General features: G+C 40.7%; 1 protein-coding gene across 2 annotated transcripts in view; it reads right to left on the reverse strand.

Annotated features, from left to right (window-relative positions):
• RASGRF2 (Ras protein specific guanine nucleotide releasing factor 2) overlaps window positions 1–14,316 on the reverse strand; it is a 131,572-nt gene that overhangs the window by 88,009 nt on the left and 29,247 nt on the right. For both annotated transcript variants that reach the window (XM_030004761.1, XM_030004760.1), the window contains exon 2: window positions 2,826–2,932. In XM_030004761.1, the coding sequence (XP_029860621.1) occupies window positions 2,826–2,932 (107 nt within the window). The remainder of the gene's footprint in view (window positions 1–2,825; window positions 2,933–14,316) is intronic.

The raw sequence follows: 14,316 nt of genomic DNA on the forward strand, positions 1-14,316 counted from the left end.
TCAACCTGGGGGACAAACACAATCCATTTAACTTACTAGCAATCAAAGCAAAGCAAGGGTACTGAGAAGTAAAACCCAACCTGGGAACACCTTCCCCCCAGCCCTCCCTCCTTCCCGCCTCAAGCCCACTCCCGGTTCTCTCTACCTCCTCCCGCCGGCGGCGCAGGGCGACGGGGAACGGCGGGTGACAGTCTGACAGGCGGTTCGCCGGCCGTTGTCTCCGCCGCTCCTTCCTCCTCGGGGGGAGGACTCCTCGCTCTTCCCCTGCTCCAGCGCGGGGTTCTTCCCACAGCACACGGTTCTCCGTGAGCTTCTGCGGCATGAGTCCTTTCCGCGGGCTGCACTTCCTCACCGACTTCCCTGGCGGGGGTCCTTTCCGCCGAGCCATCTTCAGGCACAGACTGCGCCGGCGCGGGCTTGCCGAGGGAGTCGCCGCCATCTTGGGGGCATCCGTCCCCCTGCGCCGGCGGGGGCTTCTCTCTCCCCGGGCTGCGGGTGGGCATCTGCTGCCCCGCTGCCCTCCGTGGGCTGGGGGGGGACAGCCTGCCGCCTCCCCACGGGCTGCGGGGGCATCAGCCTCCTGCGGCGCACCTCCTCCCCTCCTTCCTCGCTGACCTTGCTGCCTGCACAGGGGTTTCTCTCACATCCCACTCTCCTGCCCCGCTGCAGGCTCCCCTTCTTAAACCTGTTCTCCCAGAGGGCGACCACCGTCGCTGACGGGCTCGGCCTTGGCCAGCGGCGGGTCCGACTTGGAGCGGGGGAAGCTTCTAGCAGCTTCTCACAGGAGCCGGCCCTGCGGCCCCTCCCCCGCTACCAAAACCCCGCCACACAAACCCAATACAAATAGTCTAAGACCGTTATTTTCACTTCTTTGTTATGTATCTTTGGTAAAAGACCCAATGGTTAAGTAACTAATTATGCAAGTAGACACAATGTAAAGCAAATAAAAGCCGCTTCCAGTGAAGTAGAAAAGTATCAGAACAATGAGGTAACCACAGCAGCGTGCGATGTTTAGCAACTAAATTTCAGAAACTTTTTTGTCACTTGTTGATATTTTGTTCAAGAAAAGAATACTAGAACAAGAAAAGCCATGTCCGTGTTCCTGTAAAATTTTCCCAAGAAATTTAGACCTATGCAGAAAAGTAGATTAAGAAAATACCCCCAAATTACATAGGGCCCTGAGAATATCCCTCACAGTGGTGTCCATAGTTTCATATTATTAAGACTATCATTTCAGATAGGCACAAATAAAGGGAAAAAATTCAAATAGCAAAAGGGACGGAGATCAAAAGACTGATCTTGCTTACAACAGAGACCCAGTTGTCTTCTGAAGGCTGCAGTGATAACTTTTTGGTGGAGGCAAAATTCAACCACCCCGACCTTGAACTTTACAACTAACTTCTTAGCAAGTTTAAGTTCTCAATATTTTAAACTGTGTGTTTAACATTCACTTAATTTTCTGCCAAGTTCTGTCTTGAATATTCATGCGTGATCTATTTATGGACCGAACTACCCAGAGACAAATTTTAACTCAGCATTATGAAGCTCTTCTTGCTTATGTGCCTTTTACACCAGGCAATGGACAAGAAGAAAACTACCCTGAAAACAGGGAACTGTAGGATCCTGCTTCCCCTGAATGCCCTTACCAGAAGGCAAAAAGTCACGCTCCTTTCTCCACTTGCTTTCAGTCGTACTCCACAAAGAAACTGACCCAGATCACTGACAAGGTGAAGATCTCCCTCACCTCCTCCTCCCTCAGCAATACAGGACTGCCTGCTGGTGGACGTGCTCTCCTGGGATGGGCTGAGAGTTCAAAGCCTCATAGCTTCTCAACACCTGAACTAATGTGTTCACCCAGAGGGCTACCACGCAAAATGTGGTTCACCTAATACCACAACCCAGGAGGTGCTTTCCAATAAAGGACGAGACCCCATTCAGTTGGGTACCAATGCTAAGAAGAGGATGCAGATCCAAAGACCAGATGCCCAGGTAACACAAGACCTGCAGCTTCACGGCCTCATTTCACAAGTTCTACATTAAGAACTACTAGCTGGTGGTGTTCATTTTTAGTTATAAAGCAAAATCACTTCTGTTTACATGGCTCATGTCCTAAGCAACTCAGAAACTGCCTGGTTCCTTGTGCGTTACCATGGCACTGTAGATAAGCTGAGGTGAGTCTCTATGAGAGGAGGCTGGAGAAAGTGCATTTCAGCAAAGACATTTGCCTCCGCAAACCATTTCATAAAACTTCAGTTAAATTATTTTCATTTAGATTATACTGTAGACCTTGCCCATTCACCGTGCAGACCTTTTCTCAGGGTAAGATTACTGGATGGCTGGAAGTCCTACCACATCCCTTTTCACAAGACTGATCATTGTTCAGAACTTCAGTTTTGAAGTTGAAATTTTATTTGTTGCACTTTATCATCATAATGGTTTGACCTGCTCTTTCTTACTTTTAGTACTACATAAGAGCTTTTTAAGAAACACTCATTTATTCATTTAGCATATCACTTATTTCTTCATTCATATAACAAACATTGCCTCTAACAGAGGACTAATCCTAGGGCTTGTTTCCAATAAAAGAGTATTCTTCTTGAACTAATTTCAACTGGAACAGAATCACTTGTGCATGATAAAATACAGTGATATAAGCATGAATGATAAAGGTATTTTTTCCTATAACATACCCATGCGTCGCAAGCAATACACAACCAATGCACTGTAATGTTTATTTCTGTTTAGAGAGTGAATTTAGATTTTCAAATTATTACCAATTTGTTTACAGTAAAATGGAGCTAAGTATTAAAAATCAGGCTTCATACCTAGCTTGGTGAATTGCTTCTACCCATTCGTCCCCATCAACTTCATCCTCACAACGGAGCTCCAGTGGCTTCTGCCCTTCATGGCCAAAAAGAACAGTAAAGTAATGCTGCAAATTAGAACAAGACAAGAAATGTTCAGCAACTCTTTTAAATAAAATAGACCTAAAAAAAAAAAAAAAAAAAAAAGCTAACTTTTTAAACACAGCCCAAAGCATTGCCAGCCTAGGAAGATGCGTTGTAAGCTATTAAGTCATGAAACATGGATTGAAGTTGAAACTGTATCCTTAACAGATTCCCCTGTGTATCAAGGCAATAGCTTTCATGGTACTTATTGTAAGTTATTGTTCTTAAGCTCCCACATAGACAACAGAATATAATTACCTAAACAGCTTCTACAGTTGAATACAATAGTGTGACTGTACTGGCGTGTCTGTAGTTCTTTTTCCCTTCCATATTTCACCTAAAATTTTTCTTAGATGCTGGCACAGGACACCAAATGCAGAACTGCCCCTGCTTCCTCACAAGAATGTGGACTGTGCACTGGCTCTAGCTTATTTCCTCACCTTTCCAAAAGAAGGAAAGTGTCCCTTCTCATTCATCACACTCCCAAAACATTTTTGGCCTTCTTTCAAGAAGCCTCACCCATAATTGTCATTGCAACAACTTTTTGTTTTCACAAGAAAATGCTATTCACACAAGAAGTGTCATATTCTCCGATGGCGTTTCTTACATGAAAGATGTTGGCCATGGTATGTTTCATAGAACACAGAAATTCAGGAAAGTTTTCATTACTTTCAGAATGTAGTAATAATAGTAATTATCTAGTGGGGAGAGGAGAACCCCCAGTCATCTATGTTAAAACCCATTTCATGAGGTTGGTCATTTACAACCTTATTTTGCATAGCTTGCATACTAATTTACAGCCAGGTAGCAAACAGAATTCTTCCAACTTAGATGAAAATAGGTGAGAAAATTCTACCTAAACACACACCTCTAATTTCCATAGGTGCCTTAAATGCACCAGTTAGTAAGCCAGCTGTTTCACAGGCAGAGGGACCAGTGAGGGACCTGTCCATACATAAAACCATCTGGTTATTAGGTCTAATGTGATGCAGGAGCTCTTACAGCTAAACACCTATGCACCGGATAACTCAGGTCCCTTCGTTACCTAGAACTTCTCAATCCCTCTTCCACCTTCGTCCCAGTTAACAAGGAATTGAGTATAACCACACGTGGCAGCAATTACTTTCTGGGGTCTAACAGCAAATTCCAAACTCACTCCAGTCAGCAAGTGAGGTATGTAATTTGTGTTCTCCCACGCCATTAGCCATTGTTTACAGCAGTAAGAAATGTGAAGTGATCGCAACAAACATTCTGCTTTCGTTGTCAAACCCACAGCTCAGCTGAAAAAGGCCCTCTGAGCCAAACACCATGCTGGAGATCAAGCAAATATAAACCACCTCAGAATTAAAAGCCATTTCAAGGCAGGAGGAACACAAGCATAAATAGAAACAGAAACAGAAGGGATGAAATTTTACCTATGGAGAATTGGCTGCAGATATTGTCAACACTGATAATGAATTTTGCCCATACAAAAAAGACATTATTTCAGCCATCTATTGGCCCCTTCTGAAACGTCTGGCAGCCTGCTGTGCACATACAATACACAAGTCAGCTGTGCAGTGTGCACAGAGCGGGTTCAATACACCCCAGATACACTGGATTCACTACACTGGCTCCAGCACTGTCTGTGCACCTGTATTTGCATCAAGGTTCATGCCTGGGGACCTCACATTTACAAAACCCAGCTGCCTCTGTGCATCTGAGTACACTCACAAGTTTGGTTTCTTTTTGGGTAACATGAGTACGTATGATGGCATTCCATATAGAGAAAACTATTCATTTGTGCATTATATTAATTTACTAAACATTGTTACATGTATACAAAACCCTTTTCATACAGAAGACCACAAGCACTGCAGGATTAGCAACAGACCAACAAAACAGAAACGCAGAAAAATAAGAAGCAGCATTCACATTTAACAGGCTGTACAAAGAAAGTCCAGGCTCTGATCTGTTGAGTTTCAGAAGCAAAACAACTCCAGAGCACAGATGAGATCAATAAATCATTAAAAGGACAATCCTGTAATACTGTGGTTTTTCAATAGTGCATATCACTTAAACCTGAATGCCATGAATAGAAAGAAACATTTAATCAGTGATAGATCAACTTAGGGATAGATAAAAACTTTTACAACAATACAGTGCAGTTGAAAACAACCTACAGGGCAGTAAAAAGTGCAGCAAGATTACACACAAATGTGCTCTGTTTATAGACTGGAATGGTCTATTTTAAAAAGTATATTTAAAGATAAATCACACTGTTCGGAGCTGCATTTTATGTAACAAGTTATTTGTGTTTCATAAAGCTGCTACATATAAAATTAGAATAAAGAAGACACAAGTGTAGACAAGCACTGGATTTAATCCCATTGTGTAGGGATTCACATTAAAGGGGAGACACTATTACAGTCCTCCCTACTTTTTCTTTTAAAGTGAGGTAACTCAGACCTCTTTTGAGGAAGACTTGCAGTGATCTCATGTCGCAGAATTTAGACTTAGAGGTGTGCAGTTACTATGCTGATAGGCATGATCTAAACGCTTAGTTAGACCAACAAAAAGCACAGATCTACATCCTCCACCCCTCTCAAACACGCATATTGCACTCAAGCATCAGCATCAACTGTCACATCATTTACCCAGAAGTAGCCAACTCTAAAGTAAGCAAAGTGCAAGCAAAATATCATAGCATGCCTCTAAAAAGAATCTCTAAGTCATCCTTGAATTCTCTTTTTAAAATAAATGTTGCTCATTTACAAAACTAATTTACTACAAGAAAATAAGATGGTACATGTGATGCATCCACCCTTCTGCATACACACAATTAGTTTCTTGAAGTGATGACAGTAAATGTTTAAGAACTATAGGACACATTTACATCAACTACCCTCACCGTCATTCACCACATCCATTGGACTAGCAGGCAGGCACTCACATTTCAAGTTAAGCCCGTGGTTCAGTTGGACAGGTTTTTTATTATTGTTTATTCTGAAAATTGTCAGGCTCATAGAAGATAAAATAAGCATTCTGTATTTTGATATAAAACAAATTCAGTGATTTCATTTTAAGGTGTCTTTTCAGTATTCAGGTATGCACATGCAAAATGGTAACTCTTCATTTTAATAAAAACATCTTTGCCACAGTTCTCCAAAGTAAAGCTTGGAAAAAGGCAGGGAAAGTTTCATATACCTTGCACAGGTATGAAGGCACTATCTTGACTAACAGTCAAGGAAAGAACAATGGGATTAAGATGCATCAAGAATATTGTTATGTATCACTTCTCTGACTTGTATCTAGTGCTAGAGTTTCTTCCTATGGTGAAAAGGAAAGACTAAGGAATGAGCTGACAGGGACCTCTGCTTCAGAGACAAGACTGAAACAAGATTAAGACCCTGAGTGAAAGAAGTCCCGTACTGTAGTATACTGATTATTGTGCTGGGTTCCCCATTGACAGCAGTTTACACCATAACTTTGTCCTTATAAAACTGCCCAAATAATGGCTGTATTCAAAATAAGACAGCAAAAGCTCTGAAGTTGCCATGCTTTCCAAGGGGAAAAACAAGCATCGTTCTGGTAAAAAACAAAACAAAACAAAACCCAAACCAAACAAACAAAAAAACCCCTCCCAAACCCAAAAAACCAACCCAAATGATATATGCCCTGTAACAGAAAGACTACTTCTAAGGCATACTGAGGTAGAGCTCCCACCAATACAGTCACCCCTGAGACTAAATTTCCCAAGAGCAGAATGCTGATCTCCTTGTGACTGACAAGAGCTTTTGCTGTTTATGAAGTGAGAGTCACACCAACACAGGCACCGCACTCTCCAATGCACAGGGACAGTCCCACAACTCATTCTCTTCCCTCCACCTCACATGGAAACTTCAAAGGACATCTCCTATCCTAACTCTTATCTCTCATCCCCTGATAACTTACCACTACGTCTGTTTCGTCGGTTACTCCTTTTCATCCCCTGATAGCTGCAGTAACACAACGTGTCTTTTCCATTAGTAAATTAGTGGTGATGCTTGCAACAGTTCAGCTACTGAAACACTGAAAGACCAAGAAGAATGAGCACTCATCTTCCCATGGTGGTGCCGCTACCTGTCACAGGCAGAAAAGCTGCTACCCTAGATAATAACGCTGCCTGACAATTCCTACTGCAAGCTCCTGCCTTCAGCTCCTCGTAAATGTGGTCAGCTTTGAATGTCTGGGTGGAAAAACTCATACTGGAGAAATGAAGCATGTGTCAACAGTGTTTGTTATCTTATCCTTCCATGAGCACAGCATATAAATATTTAAATTATGCTTCAAAGGGCTCCAAGGTGACTACGAAATTTTGTTGTATTGTGGGCTTGTAAATGATTATAGTGCGGTAATAGCTACTTGCCTATGAACTGTTTTTCCCTAAACTTTTCTTACTAAACATAACCCAAATTTAATTATCTTCATAATATACTATAAAAATACCATTTTTAAAGCTTAAATGTGGTGTGACCTTGTTAGATGCTATTTCCTGATCTTTCAGTGACTTATTGTACAGTCATGGTTTAATCATTCAAGCCAGGACTTCGAGAGTAATTTAAAAAGAAAATTCCAGCTGTCAATATTGATAAGAATGAAGACTATAAATGCGAAACAACTATGAAAAGTTAGTTTGTGTACCAAGACTGCTACCAAAAATTAAAAGCCTTAACAAGAGTTTGTCTTCAATGTGAGGCATGAGGAATCTTAATCATTTGCTGCATCTTTAAGGCTTATATTCACTACCTAATGTTTGTAAGGGCATGTTAAAAAAACTCTGAGGCGAAAAAAGGTGGGAGAGGCAATTAATTAAAATTTAACATAACAAGCTAAAAATATTTCTTTTTCTTGACTTCTAAAGACATTTTCATTTCAGAATCTGGAAATCTGTATGCAGTCTCAAGCACTAGTACATTATTGGGCACAAGAGGACAATCACTGTAGCAACTGAAGACTCGTCAATAATCCTTGAAGGAAAAGCAGCAAACTGCAGCCTGAATCCAAGCAGCTTGTATTATTCAAGGACATGTTAACTCATGAAGTTTTCAGATGTGTTCTACTGACAGTATTTTGCCCAGCTTCTCAGATACAAAACATTACATATATTCTGTATTTCTTACATCCCGGGGAAACAGAAGGAAAAGAAGGGAATATGTTTGGAAGAAGGCAGCATCCCTAGAAAGGAACAAGTTTGGGGGAGAAGACAACAATCCCTCCCCATCACTGGATCAGCAGCATGTTAGTAGGAAGGAGACTATTGTGCTTTGAGTCAAGGGAAGACAAATGCCAGGGTTAGGTTATGCCACATCTTCAGACTTGCTGTGCTGCTAGCGCTGGCAGGAAATTCATAGCCCATAGTTGTTAAATTAGCATGAGAGTGGAATAATGACAGGAGGGCAAAAACCATGGCAATTTTTTTAGAAGTTTCCAGGGAGATCTACAAAGCCAAAACACTTCATGTTTGTATCACACCAATTAGTAGAAGCTATAATGAGAACAGGATTAGTGGACATCAGAATTAATATGATGTACTTGGGAAGAGTCAGTATGGCTTTTGTAAAAGGCTGTCAACTCCTCTAAACCCAGTGGAGTTTGCTGAAGGGGTCAACAAGCACTTGGATTACGATGATATGGTCTTCAAAATGCTTTTGACAGATTTTTAGGGAAACACTTAAGCATCTAGGACTTACAAGAAAAACGTCCCTCCATGGATAAAAAGAAAAAAAAATTCAATCAAAAGCTAGGAAACAAAGCTGGAATACTGGACCATCTGTCAGTTCATATAATGGAACAAGGTCATCAGAGGACTTCCTCAGGGAATTGTGTTGAAGACTGGGACAGGCATTACAAAGGATGACAAAGTTTGTTAATTATTCAATATAGTAATGATGAGAACCTATTATAAAGAACTGCAGACTCAACACGCCTGAGTTACTGGAAAGTAAAATGGCAGGTGAAATTCATTGTACACAAATGTAAAGTGACATATGTGAGGAAAAACGTTCCAAGGTTCACATGTGAAAAGATGGGCTCTGTCCTTGGTACTACCACTCAGGAGTAAGATCCTGGAGTAAGTTCCACAAAAACACCAGCCCAATGCTCAACAGCTGCCAAAAAAGCAAACCAGAGTGCTGGGGATGATTGGGAAAGAAACAGAACAAAGTAGACAAGGCTATTACACTAAGAAACATCTTGAATACTGTGAGTAGCTTTGGACCTCCCATCACAGAAGGGGCAACATAAAATGGGAAAGGTTCAGAAAAAGATAAAAGTGGTATGCAAAGGCTTGCATATGTCGAAATCAGATATCCATATAAGTAAAAACTTAAGCTGAGACTCTTCAATATAAAGAAAGGAACAACTTTGGGGGTACAACATGGATCTGCAAAATCACAAGAGATATGGAATGGATGGAAAAGGATGCACTTCTCTATTTCTCTTCCAATAAAAAAAAATCTGTTAAATGAATGTCATAGAAACCAGCTTCAAAACAAACAAAAGAAAGTGGTTCTTCATGCAACTGGTAGTAAACTGGTGTTGCTTCTTGACAAAGGAAGTAGAAAATGCAGTAAGCGTTGGTAAGTTGCAGGGAGACTAGAGAGTTCACTGTACAGAAATTGTGGGCTACTGAGCACACAGAATTCACATATTCAGAATTCAAACAGTCCTGAAGCTGAAAATAACTAGCAGCTTAAAGTCATGTCAGAGGAGAGGGAAAGGAAAAGTAAAATATGTGCCTAAGTTGATGCCTTCCCTGGCATGTCATCATGGCCACAATGTGAGATAGGATATCAGACTAGTTGGACCTTTTGTCCACTCAAATAAAGTCTTTCTCATAGTCTTACCGGAGCTAATTAAAACTTCATTTGATGGTATGTGAGTCTTCTAAATCCTTCAAGATACACTGGCATTTTCATAAAGTGCTGGCTCTTACTAATTGTCTGGTTTTTTCTTGCATATTTTGGTCTTGATTTTGATTCTTTAAAAAAATAAAGAGGTAATTTGCAAAACGGGTAGAGAGCCACTGCAGTCTTTCAGCTGCTTCAGTGTTTCTTTGTGGTGGCACCCAGGGATTAAGGTTTTTTTTATCATGTTAATGTCGCTTCATCGTCCCTGGTAGATAGAAATCTGGTATTGAACAGAACTACAGAAAAAAAACTTCTAGAGGTAAATGAGAATACGGCTTTTACCTGCCAAGCCACTGGCTCAAGAACACATTAGAAGGCATTGTTTGGGATCTCCATCTCCAACACTGAGGAGATTCAGAGATGGGCTGTAGTATCTGTTCTGGCTTTGGTTTAACACTGGCTAAATATATACTACATACACACCCTATATTGTATGGTAGATAAGATAGCTTGATGTCTTCTCTCTTCAACCAATATTAGATTAATCAAGTTACAAACTGCTGCACAAAATCTGTTCTGGCATCTGACAGTGAATCACCTTCCTGAGCCATTCTGCAAATGTTGTTTGGGCCAAGAGCAACAGCATTCTGAGGTCATTATATTTAAATATGCAATCAATAGTTCTGAAATTAGGGAGATTGTACATAAATGTACCCTGTTTTACAAACTCTTACTATATTGATAAAAAAATACCATACCCAGCTTGCATGCAAAACAGAAATCAAGGAATACACAAAGGTCACCGCAGACCTTAATTCTCCTGCAATTCTGTTGGCTTGCATTAAAATTAGGCCAAATTACAACAGTTATAGCATTTGTTTCAGGGATGAGACAACCAGACTAATACGGCCCCATTTGCTATATTTTCAATGCAGACCATTTGTACTTCAGCAGCAGTTTATCAACAGGGAAAAAATCTGCCACACAAAAGGAAAGGTCACAAGTAAAGCCTACAGGAACTGATACAACACAGTAAGCACAGCTAAATTATTCACTAGTAATAAAGTGAACATGGGTACCATCATCTCAAAATGCATTTGACACTGTCCAGTGGGAATTTCCAGCCAGAAACCACAAGCTGCTTGCCTAGAAGGCTGTGCATTATCTAGCTGCAGGACATTTTCCTTCTTCTCGCAGCATTCATTACTGCTGCTCTCTCCAGTGCCTTGCACAGAAATAAGGCCTATAATGAAAGTATGGGACTGGCATTCAGGACAGTCAGGTTAAGTGCCTCATTTTGTTGGGAACTCTGTATATGAGGCAGGTTTCCTAAAGGCTTTTTGGCAACCAGCCTGGGACGTGCAGACTCACCATGCTTGAGTCTGGCAGAACAATCCACAAAGCCCCTCATTTAACATTTAGCAACCTGAAAGGCTGCATCCCGATGCCAGTATATTCACTAGTAAACATTCACAGCATTCCCAGAACTGCTGCCTTCCTGCATATCCTTAGCCTCTCCTCCCACATGTAAGGTCTTCTGGGACTGACACTGATACATCTCTACATCTAACTACCTTAGGTGACTGATGGAGTAGCTGTGCCCTGAAGATACTTTCTATAGACCAAAATTCTATAAAATGAAAAGTATTTTCTATAAACCACAGCCGAATCAAACCTGCCTAAACCAAGAGACAGTCAAAATTTCTCCCAATACCTAATGGTGTAGGTATCCTTCTGCTCACCACTGTATGCCCTCAATCCCATTCCTAGCATTCTCACCTTCCCAAGCACTGGAAAAAGGACATGGCACTCAGATCTGCATATCCCACTTATCAATAAAACCTCTAATTTTTAGCTACCACTTGTTGCCTCAGATCCCTTCCAGTCTTCAGTTTCTTTATAATATATTCCTTATGCTTGCAAAAGGAAAATCACTTCCTTTGAAAGACTTAGATTAAATCATAGTTTGAGACTTTTTCAGGACACACACATTCAACCTGTATGTGGAAAGTTCAGCAAATGGTCAGGTACCTGTTTGGACCATGATCTCCTGTAGTGAAATGTTTGCAGTGCAAATGATGGAAAAGGAACATGGAAATCCCACTATTCTTACTGATGACCTATTCCAGCATGAAGGCTGGGGGCACAGCTCCTCACTTCTTGTCTATACCTGCACTTCTCCTGTGTCTCATTAGCTGCCTTTCCATTGGGGCCACAGAGGAGGGAATGAACTGTCAAGTTAATCCAAGTTCTGGTCCCTCCTCAAGCATGTCACAGATAAAGGGAATAAAGATTACAGTCCTACCACTTAAGTAAGCACAATACAGCTGTATTAGTAGAAAACTGTGCTATTCAGAGTGACAAAGAAAGGACAGATGGGGGAAACAGAAAGAGACAACAGGGAATACTGTAATCAGTGGCAGTTTTATATATTTTTCAGGAATTAGACTTTTTGTGTTTTGTTCTTTTTTCACCCTGTCTCATTCTGTCACCATTCTTAACAACCCTAACCTTTCTCCATGTATTGACAGCCTTTCCCTCCTTGTTCAAACAACCGCTAGAGCACCTGCTATCCAACTTTCTTGTCTGAAATCTGATAATGATGCAGAGCTCCTCCACATGAATTGAGCTAGAATCTCAGTATTTGTTTTGCCCCGCAAAAGACATCCCTGTATTTTAATTAAAAGATCGGACTTTAAAGGCCAGAAGGGACATTTATAACATTCTAGTCTAGGGACATTTATAACATTCTAGTCTCATGACTTTGTGTAATATAGGCCAGAAAAATCTCACTAGACAGCTCCTGCATCAAACATATAGGATCAAGGTGAGACACGGAGCCTCCTTAATCAATCCTAACATAAAAGTAATGAAAAACCCACCTGAGCCCATGTTCAATTGTTCTAGGTATTAACTTACCCTCACTACTAAAAACATGCAGCTTCATTTTAAAAAATGAGTAAACAAGTAAAAAATGTAATTATATAATGGGCCTCAGTTTCGAAGATTGCGTCCACACAGTGTGTACTGCAAGAGTGGAGCCTGGGTTTCTCAGTAAACACCATCACATATGCAAAAAAAAAAAAAAAAAAAGAAAAAAGGTATACCTGCCCCAAATCATGTACATAAACAATTTTACAGAGCAAGTAATTTTGAAGTATTAATTTCTAGGAAGCAGATTAATTGGCTGGCTTCTTAATTATTCTGAAGATATGCAAACACAGGATTTGTCATTTTTAAAGCTCTTTACAGACAGTAACTAATCTTCTAACTCCTCTACAAGGTAAGAATTATGGTGCCCATTTTAGACACAAGGATATGTGCAAAGATGCCCAAATATAGATCTGCTGTAAATGAGTTCAACTCAAGATTGCTATAAACAGAGCTTCTCTCCCTGAAGTGAGCCAACATATGACAGCGAAGCAAGAATAAGAAGTCAGCACATCCTAGACCTTGTTACATCTCTGTTATATATAATCATTTCTATCTATAAACAGTTTCAGAAAAAAACAAACACTCAAAATTTCAAGTAACTACAGTATTCTGTGAGATGAGGGACAAGATTGGTACAGTCCACCTGCCAGCACCAGAGATTGCCAGGGCTCTGATGGAAAATAAAAGACCACTGCAAAGAGCCACATGCAATGTTTTCAAAACTACCTATCAATCAAAGCTGAATGATTTTATGACATGAAAAAATGTCTTTTCATTGCCACCACGCTCACTGACAGCCCTACTCTGTGGTTAACTAGCCCTAGGGGTTGGAGCCGGGATATAACCTAGTAAAAAACTTGGGAAGAAAAGTGACAGAATGTAGTTTTAAGCAAGAGAAGGTTATTCCAACACCAGAAGCATGTTCTCCTGCCTAGACCTCCACCTTCTATTTACTCATATTCCATCAAAAGGAGTGCTCATTGGCCTACCCAACTGGACCAAACTCAGGAAGAGAATTCAAGTACATGAATTCCACAGAGCTGAAAACAGTGCTTCTCTAACCATAACTCACATAGAAACAAGTTCTTCATTAACTTATCTCATCCCTAAAGACTGTAAGTAGAAAAGTAGTGCTTACCCATCTGGAGGGAACTATAAGTAAGCCTATTAGCGCACCTGGACGTTCAAGGACCAGGCAATGGTTTGGATTGCTCCGTCTTAAAATCACCTGAGTATATGGGGTACACTCAGATACACAGAGCAAGAAAACATTTACCTCATCTCAGGACATCAAAGATCCAGTGGCTGAGTCCTGTCGTATCTCACCCACTAAGAAACATTTCGATCAAATTTCTCTGACATTTTCATACATGTTCTTGTAACTGCTATTCTGTTAAAGTTCTCATCAATGAAAAAAAAAAAAAAAAGAAAAATCCAATGTACCTCACCCTGCCAAGCAACAATTAGGATGATTCAGTCTGTAAGACAATCCTTCCCTAATCCTCAGTAGTATTATTTCAACTTCCAACTATCCATTGTCAACCCCTGGTTTTGTACAAGGATTC

Source organism: Aquila chrysaetos, chromosome Z (genome assembly GCF_900496995.4).
Source record: "Aquila chrysaetos chrysaetos chromosome Z, bAquChr1.4, whole genome shotgun sequence".
Taxonomy (NCBI): Eukaryota; Metazoa; Chordata; class Aves; order Accipitriformes; family Accipitridae; genus Aquila; species Aquila chrysaetos.